This window comes from Carica papaya, chromosome 5 (assembly GCF_054855325.1).
Source record: "Carica papaya isolate Zhongbai chromosome 5, ASM5485532v1, whole genome shotgun sequence".
Lineage (NCBI taxonomy): Eukaryota > Viridiplantae > Streptophyta > Magnoliopsida > Brassicales > Caricaceae > Carica > Carica papaya.
Window position 1 is genome coordinate 2,261,293 of NC_142313.1, and position 13,245 is coordinate 2,274,537.

Sequence of the window (13,245 nt, forward strand, 5' to 3'; positions counted from 1 at the left end):
ACTTACAGATAAAGTAGGACCATAAATTAGATCAGAGTTGCGTACTTCCGAACCTAACGTATAGAGAAGACGGAGCAGAGAGTCTGACTAGTATAACGGAATAATTACATAGTTGGTAGTAAGTAACTCATTTTTGAAACGAGAACTTGTGAATTCGTAAACTATTATAGCTATTGATATACAATTAATAAATTTTAGAAATTGAATAACTTGTTTCAAGTATTTTCTTTATGTGTATGATAAAATTTATTTATAAAATGATACACGTTATGTCATATATACCAACAAGATTGAGGTAACGCCGTTAAAAAAAAAAATTGAGGCCTTACATATGCGTGACTTAGTTCATCCTTTAATGATGATACTAAAAGATGATGTGAAACAAATTGTTGTAAAATTATCTAATGACTTTATAAAAATTATGAGACGTTTAATTCTCGAAGTCATTTTACTATATTATTGTTACAATCTTTTTACTTTATTATTTTTGGAAATATGTAATAAGATTTCATTATGTTATGTAAACTGTTAATAAAATATCTTAAAATGTTTAGAAAATACACTTAATTATTTAATTATCTTGATGTAGTTAATTAGTTTAATATTGATTTATTGAATATGTTCAAACTCTTTGCCATGTAAGAGTAAATTGATTATTTGTTTGTAAATTTATTTTTATAAAAATTTTGTAAATATTATATGTATTATGAAAAAAATAATGTAATAGTACAAATCTTAATTTCTTATTTATTTTTTTAAATAAAATAATATGTATTATGACAATAAATATTATCCTAATAAAAAAATATTAATTTATATTTAATTTTCCACATATATTATATTTAATATAATAATTACATTTTACAACAAATAATTTATTTTAATACATCTAATTTATTATTTATAAAATATGATATTATTTATTATTTATTTGCTTAGCAACAAATATAATTTTACTTTTTTTTTACCAAACACATTCATTTGGCAAATCCAAACCCTTACTGCTTGCCCATCTTTAGTGGTTTTTTGAATCGTAAAATCAATTACTCGAATTCTATTTTTATAACTAAAAATGACGTGGTATATAATTTTCTTTATATAAATTTTCAAGCACATTAGTCTCACTTATAACGAGCCAATAGAATTCGCTATTAAACAAATTAATTTTTTCGTTAATAAATTTAAATAAACTTGTTATTACAATGAGTATGTAGAGTGTTATAGTTACCACTTAAAAATAAAACATTTGATCCGTACTTGATGTTTATAATTAAATTAAGAGTTTACGATAAATTATTATTTAAAGTTAAAATCTCTAAACTCTCAAGACTTACAATAGTTACCGATAACATATATCTTAATTATAAGATCAAACGTTTAATATAGTAGCTTATGTTATTATATCGATCATTAACCACTATAATAAATGTGGTTATATAAGGTACGAAACTCCACGAAGATAATATTTTCTTATAAGTTACAACAATTACAAACTTAATGAAATAATATTTAATAATATTGTGTCACATATAAATTACTTGAAATATGTTAGAAGTTTTTATTTGTAAATTATGTAAAATAAATGATAACTAATCATCTTTATTGCATGTTTAAATCTTTATGGTCATAGAATATTATTTATTATTATGACGATAAATTAGTTTAATTATTGTTTGTATAAAGAGAGAGAGTATTAATTAATATTATGAAATACTTATTTTATTTTTTAATAATAATATCATAAAAAAATATTAAAATTATTCCATAAATTTATAAAAAGTACGAGATATTTTATTATCGCAGTTATTTTATTTAATAATTGTTGCAATATTCTATATTATATTGTTATATAAAATAATTATTTTAATTTTCAACTTTAAATTTTTTATTAATATATAATTTTTTTTTAAAATAGTTTGTAAACTATTAGTAAAATATTTTAAAATGTTTAAAAAATATACTTAATTAATGAATTTATTTTAATGTAGTTAATTAGTTCAATATTGATTTATGGATTATATACTAATTTTACTCAATGTAAGTAAGTTAATTATTTGTCTGTGAATATATTTTTATAAAATTTTGTAGACATTTTTTGATATTATTAAAAATAAAATAATCATAAAAATTAGAATTTCTTATTTATTTTTAAAATATAATAATATATTATATTACAATAAATATTTATTAAACTATACTAAATAGTTACATTTTACAATAAATAATTTATTTTAATATATTTAGTTTATTATTTATAAAATATGATATTATTTATTATTTATTTACTTATATACAAATATAGTATTTACTTTTATTTTTATTACAACACACATTCCTTGGGCAAATCCCAAACCCTTACTTCTTACCCATCTTAAGCCGTTTTTTGAATCGTAAAATCAACGGCTCGGATTCCATTTTTTGAGCAGGGAAGTGTAGAGATTTCTGGATCCTTCCACTCTTATCGCCGCTTGGGCGCCAACTCTCTCTCCCTCTCTTCAGTTCGTCTTCAGTGTCTGTCGTCTCTGCCAATACATTTCCAGGTATGCTCGCTCGAAAACCCTAACTGAGTACTAATCAGTTCCCGTGCTAGAGATCTTTTTTATTTTTTATTTTTTATTTTTATTTTTGACTATCCGATTTGATTTTGGTGCGGAGTTTAGTTTGATTTCTCCACCTTCTCGTCTGTGTTTATTAGATCTATGGCTTTAACTTGCAGTGTCGAGTGAGCATACCTTCGGAAAATCCAGCCATCGGAGATTACTCTGCTTGTTTTTGCAATTTTAGGGTTTATAGGAAACATACATCAGAGAAAACCTAAAAAATGCACGCACCGGTACTCGTTCTAAGTAAGTTATTTGTTCATTTTTTGGCTCTTGGCGATAACGTCGGGCATAATATAGCTGATACTTGAGATTGGAAAATGTTCTGATCTCTTACGTGCTTCGTTATGTGTATTTAATGTTTTTGAAATGAATTTGCAGAGGATTCCTTGAAGCGGGAGTCTGGAAGCAAGGTTCAGCATGCTAACATCCAAGCAGCAAAGGTGTGTCTGATAAAAGAGAATATGCTATTGGGCAATTTATACACTGTTCATTGCTATATGATTTTCTTGTAGCAAGCACATTTCTGGTGTATGATTCTCATGTGTTTCACTTTGGCGCTTCTTTTTTTTTGGTGTCTAAACTTATGATCTTAGTTAGCCAATGCGTGTAAATCTAGATTTATAGGCTTAAGATTTCTGTTTATGCTTTTTCTACCACCATTTATTTCTCTCCGCTAAGTGCTTTGCCTTCTCCATCTCAAACATTCTGAGATTCTTTCTTGGTTCTACCAGTTTTTTGAACTTATCGATTTGCTTGAAGCTTTAATATCGAAGGTGTGTGGTCTTTAGGTCAGGAAGAAGGGAATAGCAGTGCATATAAATTGCTTTGTTTGTTAAGAAAGGAGGTATAAAAATTGGAAATATCCAAGAATTCTATATCTGAAAGCTTTGTAAATGAAAATACATAGCTGGATTTTCACACATGGGTACTATTGATAAGAATTATATTTGTTGGTCAGATCCTCATCTTGGTCTACTATCAGCAACAATGGCCCAAAGGGTACTGCCTGTTGGATCCATGAATACACTAGTTACAAGTTAAAATACCTATCAAATCTAAACAAACTCCTACTTTGGAGGATTGGACCCCTATAACAAAAGCTCAGACTTCTCATTTACATTTCCAATTTCCTTGATCCTGTGCATTGGGGTTCTCCCCCTTCAAAATGCTCTAAGACTCATCTGTATTTTGTCTTCATGGATGACGACATTCTGTGTAACATTTGTTACATATCTTGTCTACAGTTTGGCCTATATGGTTGAATTCAGTAATTAATTTCTGACGTCTTTGAGTAACTTGTTTTGTTGATAGGCCGTGGCTGACATTATTCGTACGACCTTGGGACCTAGATCCATGTTGAAGATGCTTCTTGATGCTGGTGGAGGTCAGCTTATCTGCTAATGTTATGTTATACACATACCTTGTATATGTGCATGTTCAAGTTCATTCATATATGTATATGTATGAATCTGTGTGCTTATTATCCAAGGATAATTTTGGATGCTAACAGGGATAGGAGTTACTAATGATGGAAATGCAATTCTTCGTGAGTTAGATCTTGCACACCCAGCAGCAAAGGTATCATCTCAATTTAATGTGCTGGCCTCGCGTGTTGATGCTTGTGATTTTTTTATATCGTCTCTTATGTTCATTTTGCTTGGCTCACTGTCACAGTCCATGATTGAATTAAGCCGTACCCAGGATGAAGAAGTTGGAGATGGAACCACGTCTGTTATTGTTCTCGGTATGGTCAACATAATCTCTACAATCTTGTGGTGGAATATTTATACTTGATGGACTATCACTTTAATCTACTTATAATTTGCAGCTAGGATCAATCTTATTAAGTTATTGGAAATTGTGTAGAATTCAAACAAGTAATTGTCTCACGATTTTAGCTTCATTTTATGTATAAAGCCATTTTGCATGTGGATTGATAATTTTTTTGAAAGTCACTCATTCATCCTCCTAGTTTGTGTCTTAGAATGTTAAAATCGATATGATTTATGTAGTGACTTGGGCACTTAAAGGATGCACTTATATGATTGTTTCACTGACATGGCTTTTCTATTTCTATCAAGAGAAAATGTGCCTTCTATGTTTGTAACTTGTAACATTTCAGTTGGCAAGTAGGTTTTGTGGTGATTTGACTGAGGAAGCTGTTCTTTTAATTCGTATGGCTGGAGATCAGTAACTTTTCCTCTGTTCGAATTGTATCTCCTTCATTCTTAATTTGGTCATTCTAAAAAATTTGTCCATAGCAAATTTTATAATATTGTTCCTATGCTTATCAGTTTTCTTCTTTAAAGAAAATGGATCCTTTTACCCTCCATTTTTTTAAATTATCTTTCTTGAAAAGAAAATTATAGCAAAACTGAATCTTTTTTTAGAAATGGTGTGCATCTGGTTGTTTTTGAGTATGAAGCAATTTAAACAAGTAAAAAAAACAAGTTAATTGCACTTCTCAAAATGCAAGGGGGGTCCTAAGATGGATAAATTTGGGAAGGAAGTATGGAGCGATTTTTATCTGCATGCATGTCTTAATTTCATTTGTGCTATATTTCTCATGTTGGAATACAATTTTTTTGTAGCTGGTGAGATGCTTCACGTGGCAGAAGCTTTCATTGACAAGAATTATCATCCTACAGTTATTTGCCAAGGTAATGTTACAAATATCAAGAGGTTATTTTTTCTATATTTGTATAATAATTTGCTTCTGATGAGCATGCTCCTTCTGATTTCTAGCCTACAATAAAGCCCTGGAGGATGCTATTGCCGTTCTTGACAAAATTGCAATGTCCATTGATGCGAATGATCGTAAGTTCCTCAACTTTCCACCAGCAGTGCACTATAGTATCGATGATCCATTTTAGTGTTTGTTTGGTGGGGTTTTTTCTTCTAGTTTTGCTGTCACAAAGTAAGAGTCTGGCCAAATACGAAAACATAGAAATGCTTTTAGATAAAAGCAGAATCTGTTTGTAGTTTTCGATAAAGATCAAATTAAAAGCTGGAAATAGATGCTTTTAAGAAATGAATTGTGTTGTAAGAGCTGAATTTTCAATGAGTACATTTATTGATTTTATGTTTCATTAATTGATAAATTGAATATTTTAAAAATAAATACAATAATTCATCGTCAGTAATTTTATAGTTAATATAAATTAATAAAAATGATACTTGTTTAATCTTAAAATAATAATAACTTAAATATAATAGCACATATTATAATGGAATACTTTGCTGCAAGGTTTTCCAAACACTAGCACAATTACCAGCTAAATCTAACGAATCTTTATCCATATTTATAATGTGTCGCAGGTGAAACAATGTTGGCAATAGTCAAGAGCTGTATAGGCACAAAGTTCACTAGTCAATTTGGTAATCTGATTGCTGTAAGTATCATAGACATAAATATTATGTAAAGACAATCTATTTCTTTTTTTTTGTTAAAAAATTATGAGCACTTTATGGGACTCTAACTTCTTACTATTTTGTTGTGCTATCTTTTCTGTTCTTTTTTCCATTTGTTCACATTTCTGTGTATTTAAATCATCCTTTGTATTTCTATATTTATGAAATACTAACTTTAATAGTTATTCTTGGTGAATCTAGAGGAATCTTTCTAGTGGAAAGCCTAAACTAGCATCTGATTTAAACATGTGAATCACTGCTTGGTTGTCTTCAGGATTTAGCAATTGATGCTGCTACAATTGTCGGGGTTGACCTTGGCCAAGGGTTGAGGGAAGTGGATATTAAGAAATATGTCAAGGTTGAGAAGGTTCCCGGTGGTCAGTTGGAGGATTCTAGAGTTCTAAAAGGAGTCATGATTAATAAAGATGTAATTGCTCCTGGTAAAATGAAAAGAAAGATCATAAATCCACGCATCATGCTTCTTGATTGCCCCCTTGAGTACAAGAAAGGTGAGAACCAAACAAATGCTGAGTTGGTTAGAGAAGAAGACTGGGCAGTCTTGTTGAAAATGGAGGAGGAATATATTGAGAATCTTTGTGCGCAAATACTAAAGTTCAAACCTGATGTTGTAATCACTGAAAAGGGTCTTAGTGACCTAGCATGCCATTACCTGAGTAAGGCTGGTGTTAGTGCAATTAGGAGGTTGAGGAAGACTGATAACAACAGAATTGCCAAAGCTTGCAGGGCTGTTATTGTGAACAGACCAGATGAATTGCAGGAGTCAGATGTTGGTACTGGGGCTGGGCTATTTGAAGTTAAGAAAATTGGGGATGAGTTCTTTGCATTTATTGTTGATTGCAAAGATCCAAAAGCATGTACTGTGCTTTTAAGAGGACCTAGTAAGGATCTCCTCAATGAAGTAGAACGAAATCTTCAGGTAGCCTAATACTTTGATGTACAAGTTTCTTTTGGGAGGTTAAAAAACTTCAGGTACTAGAAAAAAATCATGGTGTCTTTTCCAATGTACAGGATGCTTTGTCAGTTGCAAGGAACATAATTAAGAATCCAAGACTTGTTCCTGGTGGGGGTGCAACAGAGTTAACCGTTTCTGCTACCTTAAAGCAGAAGAGTTCATCCATTGAAGGCATAGCAAAGGTGTGTAATTGTTTCATGCTCTAATTAGGTTTGAGCACTATGACTTCATTATTAACACATCTTTTAGAACATTCTAATCCATCAAATGATGACATTAGGAAGTGAGGTGTAACTTTGTTTCCTGATTCTTAACCATTAATTATGTATGATGATTTTTTGTGAACTAGTGGCCTTATGAAGCTGCAGCTATTGCTTTTGAGGCTATTCCACGGACCTTAGCCCAGAATTGTGGGGTTAATGTGATTCGGACAATGACTGCATTGCAGGGAAAGGTGTGAACCATTCTATAACGTTTTGTTTGTGAAATATATCCATTCTATCTTCTTTGTTTGTAATCTTAAAACTTTTGCCATAGCATGCAAATGGTGAAAATGCTTGGATTGGCATAGATGGAAATACTGGTGCAATTGTTGACATGAAGGAGCATAAGGTATGATGATAATGTTCCTATTCTTTTAGTTTTCCATGTAGGGAGTTAAAACTTCATTTTTGGTGGTTGTCCTTTGTATATCTGAGTTCTTTTGAAGACTTTCTGCGGAATGATCAAGATTTTCTTTCCATTTTGATTAAAAGGCGAAAAAAAGAGACGTTTTCTAGTGTTAGTAAGCGTATGATCGGGGTTTGTTATGTTGCTTCATTCGTATAATTTGATTGTAAATTCGGGAATCTGTTTCCCAAATTTGTTAGGACTGATGACTAGTCCATGTAGCAGGATCAAAAGTCTGGAGTCTTGGAACTCTAATTTTTTCTTGAAAAGTCAAACTTGGAACTCTAGTGGTTTTTCAATCTCTTTCTTGCAGATCTGGGATGCCTACAATGTGAAGGCTCAAACCTTTAAGACAGCAATAGAAGCTGCTTGCTTGCTTCTTAGGATTGATGACATTGTTAGTGGCATCAAGAAGAAGCAGGCCCCTGGTGCAGGCCAAGCTCCATCAAAGCCGAAGATTGAGACAGAAGCAGATGCAGATGGCGAGCAAATACTTCCTGATTGAAGAAGGTAAACTGGAAGTAAAATTGGCAGTTGCTAAAATATACTTGAGGAAAGAAATGATGGCTTCTTTGTTGTCAAAAAGTGTTTTATTGATCTTTTCCTGGAAGTTCTTCCCCAAATTTTGGGCCCTCAACCTCAGTTGTTTTGCTTATGACTGTTGTTGGGGGCAATTGTAGGTTATCAATTTGCTTTCATTTAGGACTTTATTAGGTCAACAAGAATTCTTTGTCGATCTCTTATCCAGCTTTGATGGTTTCTTTCTTAATTATTGTGGATTTGTTGTGAAGTGTATGATTCCATGTGGTGGTCTAGTGCAAATGGGTTGCTGAAAACTTAGATCATCCCTGTTCCTTCTTGTCAACAATCAGGCTGACTGCATATCCTGTGTTGGCGTATCTGGTCACATATGAAATGATATGATATGTTATTTAGAACTGTTTGTATCTAATATCATCCTATTCTTTTACCCTGCTCCATGTAGGCAAGCATTATCTTCATGTTCTAGGACAACATAAGAGGATGGGGTTTTGAATATTGCTTAGATTGCAATTGTTTCTCTCACCGCATGTCCACCGAATCTTGCCTGTCTAGTTATGGGACCGAGGAACATGCCAAATTGTGCTTCTGGCGAGATGGGTGGGGGATGTGAAGGACAAAGAAAGATAAACCCAGTTATAGGATGCCCAAGGCCTAGGAGAATTTCGATGTTTGGCCAAAATAAGCCCATTGTAAGCTGTTAACATCTTTAGGCTCTTCACATTTTGGAATATAATTGGTAGTAAGAGGGGTTGGCAATAACGAGGATGGGGAACTTGCATACCTATCGGTCATTGTCAGAATCTGTGGAAAGTGGTAAAAGGAAAATGATGGAATAAGCAAAATTTTAAGTGAACTCTAGCTTTTATTCGGAAGATAAAAAGGAAAATCTTAGGTGAAAATCTGAGTCTCTTGTCCAGTTGTGGAAAGCTTATTCTGTCAGCATCATTTCTATTTACCCCATGGTAGTTGGATTAGATTACAATAATGAAAGGATAGATCCAGCTATTACGTATATTTCTCATCTTAATTGCTTGATTATTTTAGGTTTAGGTTGATTTCGGATAATGCACTTTAAAAGCAGTAAAAAATAGAACTGTTTGTGACTAAGTTTAGTTTTAGTGTGGAGAACTTCGGTTCTAGATACTGTAAAATAATAATAAAAAAAAAGCCTCCCATTTTCCAACCATAGCTAGAGACTAAAACTCTCACGTTCCCACAAGCTTCTTCTACCATAGTTATAGGGAGAAGTCGTGATTAACAGTTATGTCTTCAAGACTTGTAAATGCCGGTTACCTTCCTATGGTGAAAATATATCTCGATTTATACACTTAATAATTTTTTATTTTGAAATAAAATGTTAAATATACCATGTAATATATATATATATATATATATCGTACCAAAAATTAATCTTGATATATGGAAATTAGTGAAGAATTGCCTTGAGTTTCTTTAATTGTAGAATGGGCATAAAATATCATTAAATTTTAACAAAAATAGTTTTTTAATTTTAATTTAACTATTCGGGCAATTGGAATTAAGCATTTTTGTAATTTCTTTTATAAATGTGAACACAAAATTTATGGTTATAGGGCTGAAATGTAAATAAAATTGTGTCAATTATGTATTAAATATTCAAGTGATCAAATGACTGACATATAATAATTAAATAAGACTGAAATAAATTAAAACAATTTTGAGTGAAGAGACTCCGGGTTGAGCCACTTGCTCCATTTCCTTTCCTTTAATGGTTCTCAATATTTTTCCATTCTTCTAGCATTGTTTCGCTTTCATATGTGGTGGGTAATGAAAGTACATTTGATTCTCGTTTGTCATTTAGTATTAAATATATATATATATATATGTTTGTATATATATTTATATATAAAAGTAAAAGAACAGAGAAAATCTTGGCTCACCCAAATCCAACCAATCACAAGCTTTCCTTGTATTACTTCTTATCACCCCTTCATTTCCCACCTCTTCTCCTCCCTCCTCCCTCATCCTCAATCTCCAACTCCTTTACTTAAAACCGTCTATTTCTTTCTCTTGAAATTCTGAATCTTGAATCTTGAGCTCTCTGTGGCTCTCCAATGGCGGCAAACACTCTGCAAACTGCCCCTCATCACCACCATAACAATACTCTCTTCAAGCCTACTTCTCCTCCTCCACCACTCTCCTCTTCTCTTTTCCTCAAACCCACTTCTTCTTCTTCCTCTGTAATTCTCTCTGCAACCACCACCACCACAACCTTTTCTCTCTCCTCCGCCGCTGCTACCTCCACCACCATCTCCTCCTCCCAAGCAATTACCTTCGACCTCCTCGAGCAACACTTGTCTGCTCAAAATTTCCGGCAAGCTGATGAGGAGACCCGGCGGCTACTCATCGTCCTCGCCGGAGAAGCGGCACAGAAGCGCGGCTACGTCTTCTTCTCCGAGGTACAATTCATCCCAGAAACTGATCTAAAAGCCATTGACGAGCTATGGAAGCAGTACAGCAACAACAAGTTCGGATACAGCGTGCAGAGGAGAATCTGGGAGAAGGTGAACAGGGATTTCACAAAGTTTTTTCTCAAGGTCGGGTGGATGAAGAAGTTGGACACTGAAGTTGAGCAGTATAATTACAGAGCTTTTCCGAATGAGTTCGTGTGGGAACTTAACGAGGAGACGCCGGAAGGACACCTGCCGTTGACGAATGCTTTAAGAGGTATCCAGTTGCTGAACAGGGTTCTGAGTCACCCGGCTTTTCAAGCCGTAGAAGAAGAAGAAGAAGAGGAAGAAGAAGTAGTTGGAAGAATCGAAAATGGAGTAAAGGGTTTGATAGATGGGTCTGGTAAGAAGCCATTAAGTAACAGAGTGTTTAAATCAGACTACAGCTTCTGACAATGGAAGCTCTAAGAATTTTAAGGAATTGCCCATCACATATACAAGGGAAAACATAAAAGTATCATGTGAAAAAGGTGAATATTATTGAATCTTGTATCACCATTTTTTCTTCTTTAATTTATAATAATAATAATAATAATAATAACAACAACAATAACCCTTTGTTTTATAAAGCATTTCTTCAGTTTTCTCCGCGGAAGACACTTCTGCATTTGTCTGCATTTTGATTGCTTTTAAGCAAGGAAAAAATTGATGAGCTAATGGACATGGTTATGCTAAAATTCTACATTAAATTAAAATTTACTTTAACCGCAGCCAAAATCTTTAGCATTAACCGAGGAGCACAAATTTACAGCGAAGAATATCTTCAAAAATTAAAATATTTTGATTACTATTAAATTTAACTCTCTCTTTTCCTAAAGTACCAATTCACTGCCTATGCGTAGAATCTTGACGTTAAAAGAATAATCCAAAGAGAGAAATACAAGATGCTAGTTGGCATCAAATATTAAAAATACAACGAGTGTGGGGGAGGACATGTTGAAAGAGTTGTGTGTTTGTGTTTTTTTTTTTAAGATAATCATGAAACCTTCTCTTTTCTGCTTGAAGTTACGTGGACGCTGCACAATGTATAGACGCATACAAGAACAGACAAGCACACAGAGACGTAGGGTAGTTTTTTTTTAAAAAAATTTTAACACAATACTTATTTTTCATATATTTTTTGCTGTTAAAATTTATTAATAACGTACTTTAAATTATATAATTTTGGAACTTTTAAAGATTTTATTAATTTATATATATATATTTAAAAAAATTAACTTATTACATAAATATTATGATTAATAGTCTGATTTCAATAACTACCAGATAGAGATAAAGAATATTAACATTTCTATTTTTGAAAGTAATATTCTCATTTTTTGTAAGTTGAAAAAATTTGAACTTAAGAATTTGTTCAGTATACTTTTAAGCATAGATTTAGTGTCTTTTTTTTTTTTTTTTTTAATTCTCTCTAGTTGATGCTGCAGTATTTTAAATCTCTTTATTCACTTAAATTTTGAATTTAAGAATATTTGCGGAAGACCTCTTATTCTCTAAAGATGTATTTATTTATTTTTTCTTTTTCTAATAAAAAAATCTTACAACACACTACACATTCTAAATATCTTGGACGCCCTCCAAAACCGAAAGTTAGAGAAGTATGAAATGAATTCTATTGTTCTCGAGGAATCGGTGCTTCAATGATGATTGACCATTGAATAAACTAAAGGTAAAATTAATAAAAAAGTACATTTTATATCGTTGTAAGCACCCTTTTCAAAAGTTTAACAACACATGAATTGGCGCGGATAAAGCCCGACAACGCTGTTGCTGAAAATTACAAAAATCGCCTTCGATGAGGCCATTTTCAATTACCGTTATGCGTAATTTTTCTACCATTATGATCATCATTTTCTTTTCTACAGGTTGACCAGAACAAAACACCAAACTGCAAAATGAGCGGGCAGAGCCGCCGCATCGGAGAGTTCCGTCGCCGGTGAATTTTGATTTTTTATTTTTTTTAGCCAACCGATAACTTTTAACGTATTTTTTTTATAAAGATTAATACAAAATCGGCCGAAAACATCCGATTTGAGACAGACCACTACCACCGCAGGTAACGGCCCCATAACCAGAGCACAGGAGAGCCGCCGTGCCACAATTTCAGAATTAGCCAAAAATAGATTCGGAGACTGATTTTAAATTTTTAGAACATTTGTAGGTACTTATAACACGTTTTAATTTTCGAAGAAAAATTCAGGGGTTGACCTTATAAAAAATTGGTTTGAAGATAAAAAAAAAGAAACAACAAATGAATTCGTTTTCTAAATGTGGACGGACCCTGTGAGTTTCCCCAAATTTATTCCCAAGTGAATTTGTTAATTTATTTTGGTTGATTCGCATATGAAGTAATTACTCACAGTAAGTGCCGCTTAGTGGCTGGTTCAGGGAATCCAAAGATAAGACAGCACCTACAAGGTAGTTAATTAAAAGACATACAAAACATAATAAACAATACTGACTTTTAACCAACCCCATTGTAAGAGAGTTCTGAGAAACTTAAAAAGATAATCAATTTTGGGATTATACTCTGTTTTGGGACTCTTAATTACTTTCT

General features: G+C 32.4%; 2 protein-coding genes across 3 annotated transcripts; both read left to right on the forward strand.

Moving 5' to 3' along the window:
- Window positions 1–2,351: 2,351 nt before the first annotated feature.
- LOC110821317 (TCP-1/cpn60 chaperonin family protein) lies at window positions 2,352–8,446 on the forward strand. Of its 2 annotated transcripts, none has more exons than XM_088219658.1 (14): window positions 2,352–2,540; window positions 2,696–2,846; window positions 2,982–3,043; window positions 3,915–3,987; window positions 4,114–4,181; window positions 4,278–4,347; window positions 5,195–5,263; window positions 5,349–5,420; window positions 5,922–5,995; window positions 6,289–6,951; window positions 7,044–7,169; window positions 7,337–7,441; window positions 7,525–7,599; window positions 7,970–8,446. In XM_088219658.1, the coding sequence occupies exons 2-14, from the start codon at window positions 2,822–2,824 to the stop codon at window positions 8,159–8,161; spliced, it is 1,674 nt and encodes a 557-aa protein (XP_088075784.1). In that variant the 5' UTR covers window positions 2,352–2,540; window positions 2,696–2,821; the 3' UTR covers window positions 8,162–8,446. The 2 variants fall into 2 exon arrangements, with proteins under 2 accessions (XP_088075784.1, XP_088075783.1); XM_088219657.1 differs by having other exon boundaries at window positions 2,717–2,846.
- A 1,705-nt stretch (window positions 8,447–10,151) lies between these two features.
- On the forward strand, window positions 10,152–11,257 carry GUN4 (protein GENOMES UNCOUPLED 4). The gene has a single exon (XM_022050968.2). The coding sequence runs from the start codon at window positions 10,293–10,295 to the stop codon at window positions 11,079–11,081; it is 789 nt and encodes a 262-aa protein (XP_021906660.1). The 5' UTR covers window positions 10,152–10,292; the 3' UTR covers window positions 11,082–11,257.
- Window positions 11,258–13,245: the final 1,988 nt, after the last annotated feature.

Bases quoted from the DNA above. Each gene is read 5' to 3' on its own strand.
- LOC110821317 (XM_088219658.1), top strand. From the start codon at position 2,822: ATGCACGCACCGGTACTCGTTCTAA. The intron at 5,264-5,348 runs GTAATGTTACAA...TCTGATTTCTAG, and splicing joins TCCTACAGTTATTTGCCAAG to CCTACAATAAAGCCCTGGAG. The intron at 6,952-7,043 runs GTAGCCTAATAC...TCCAATGTACAG, and splicing joins AAGTAGAACGAAATCTTCAG to GATGCTTTGTCAGTTGCAAG.
- GUN4 (XM_022050968.2), top strand. From the start codon at position 10,293: ATGGCGGCAAACACTCTGCAAACTGCCCCTCATCACCACCATAACAAT.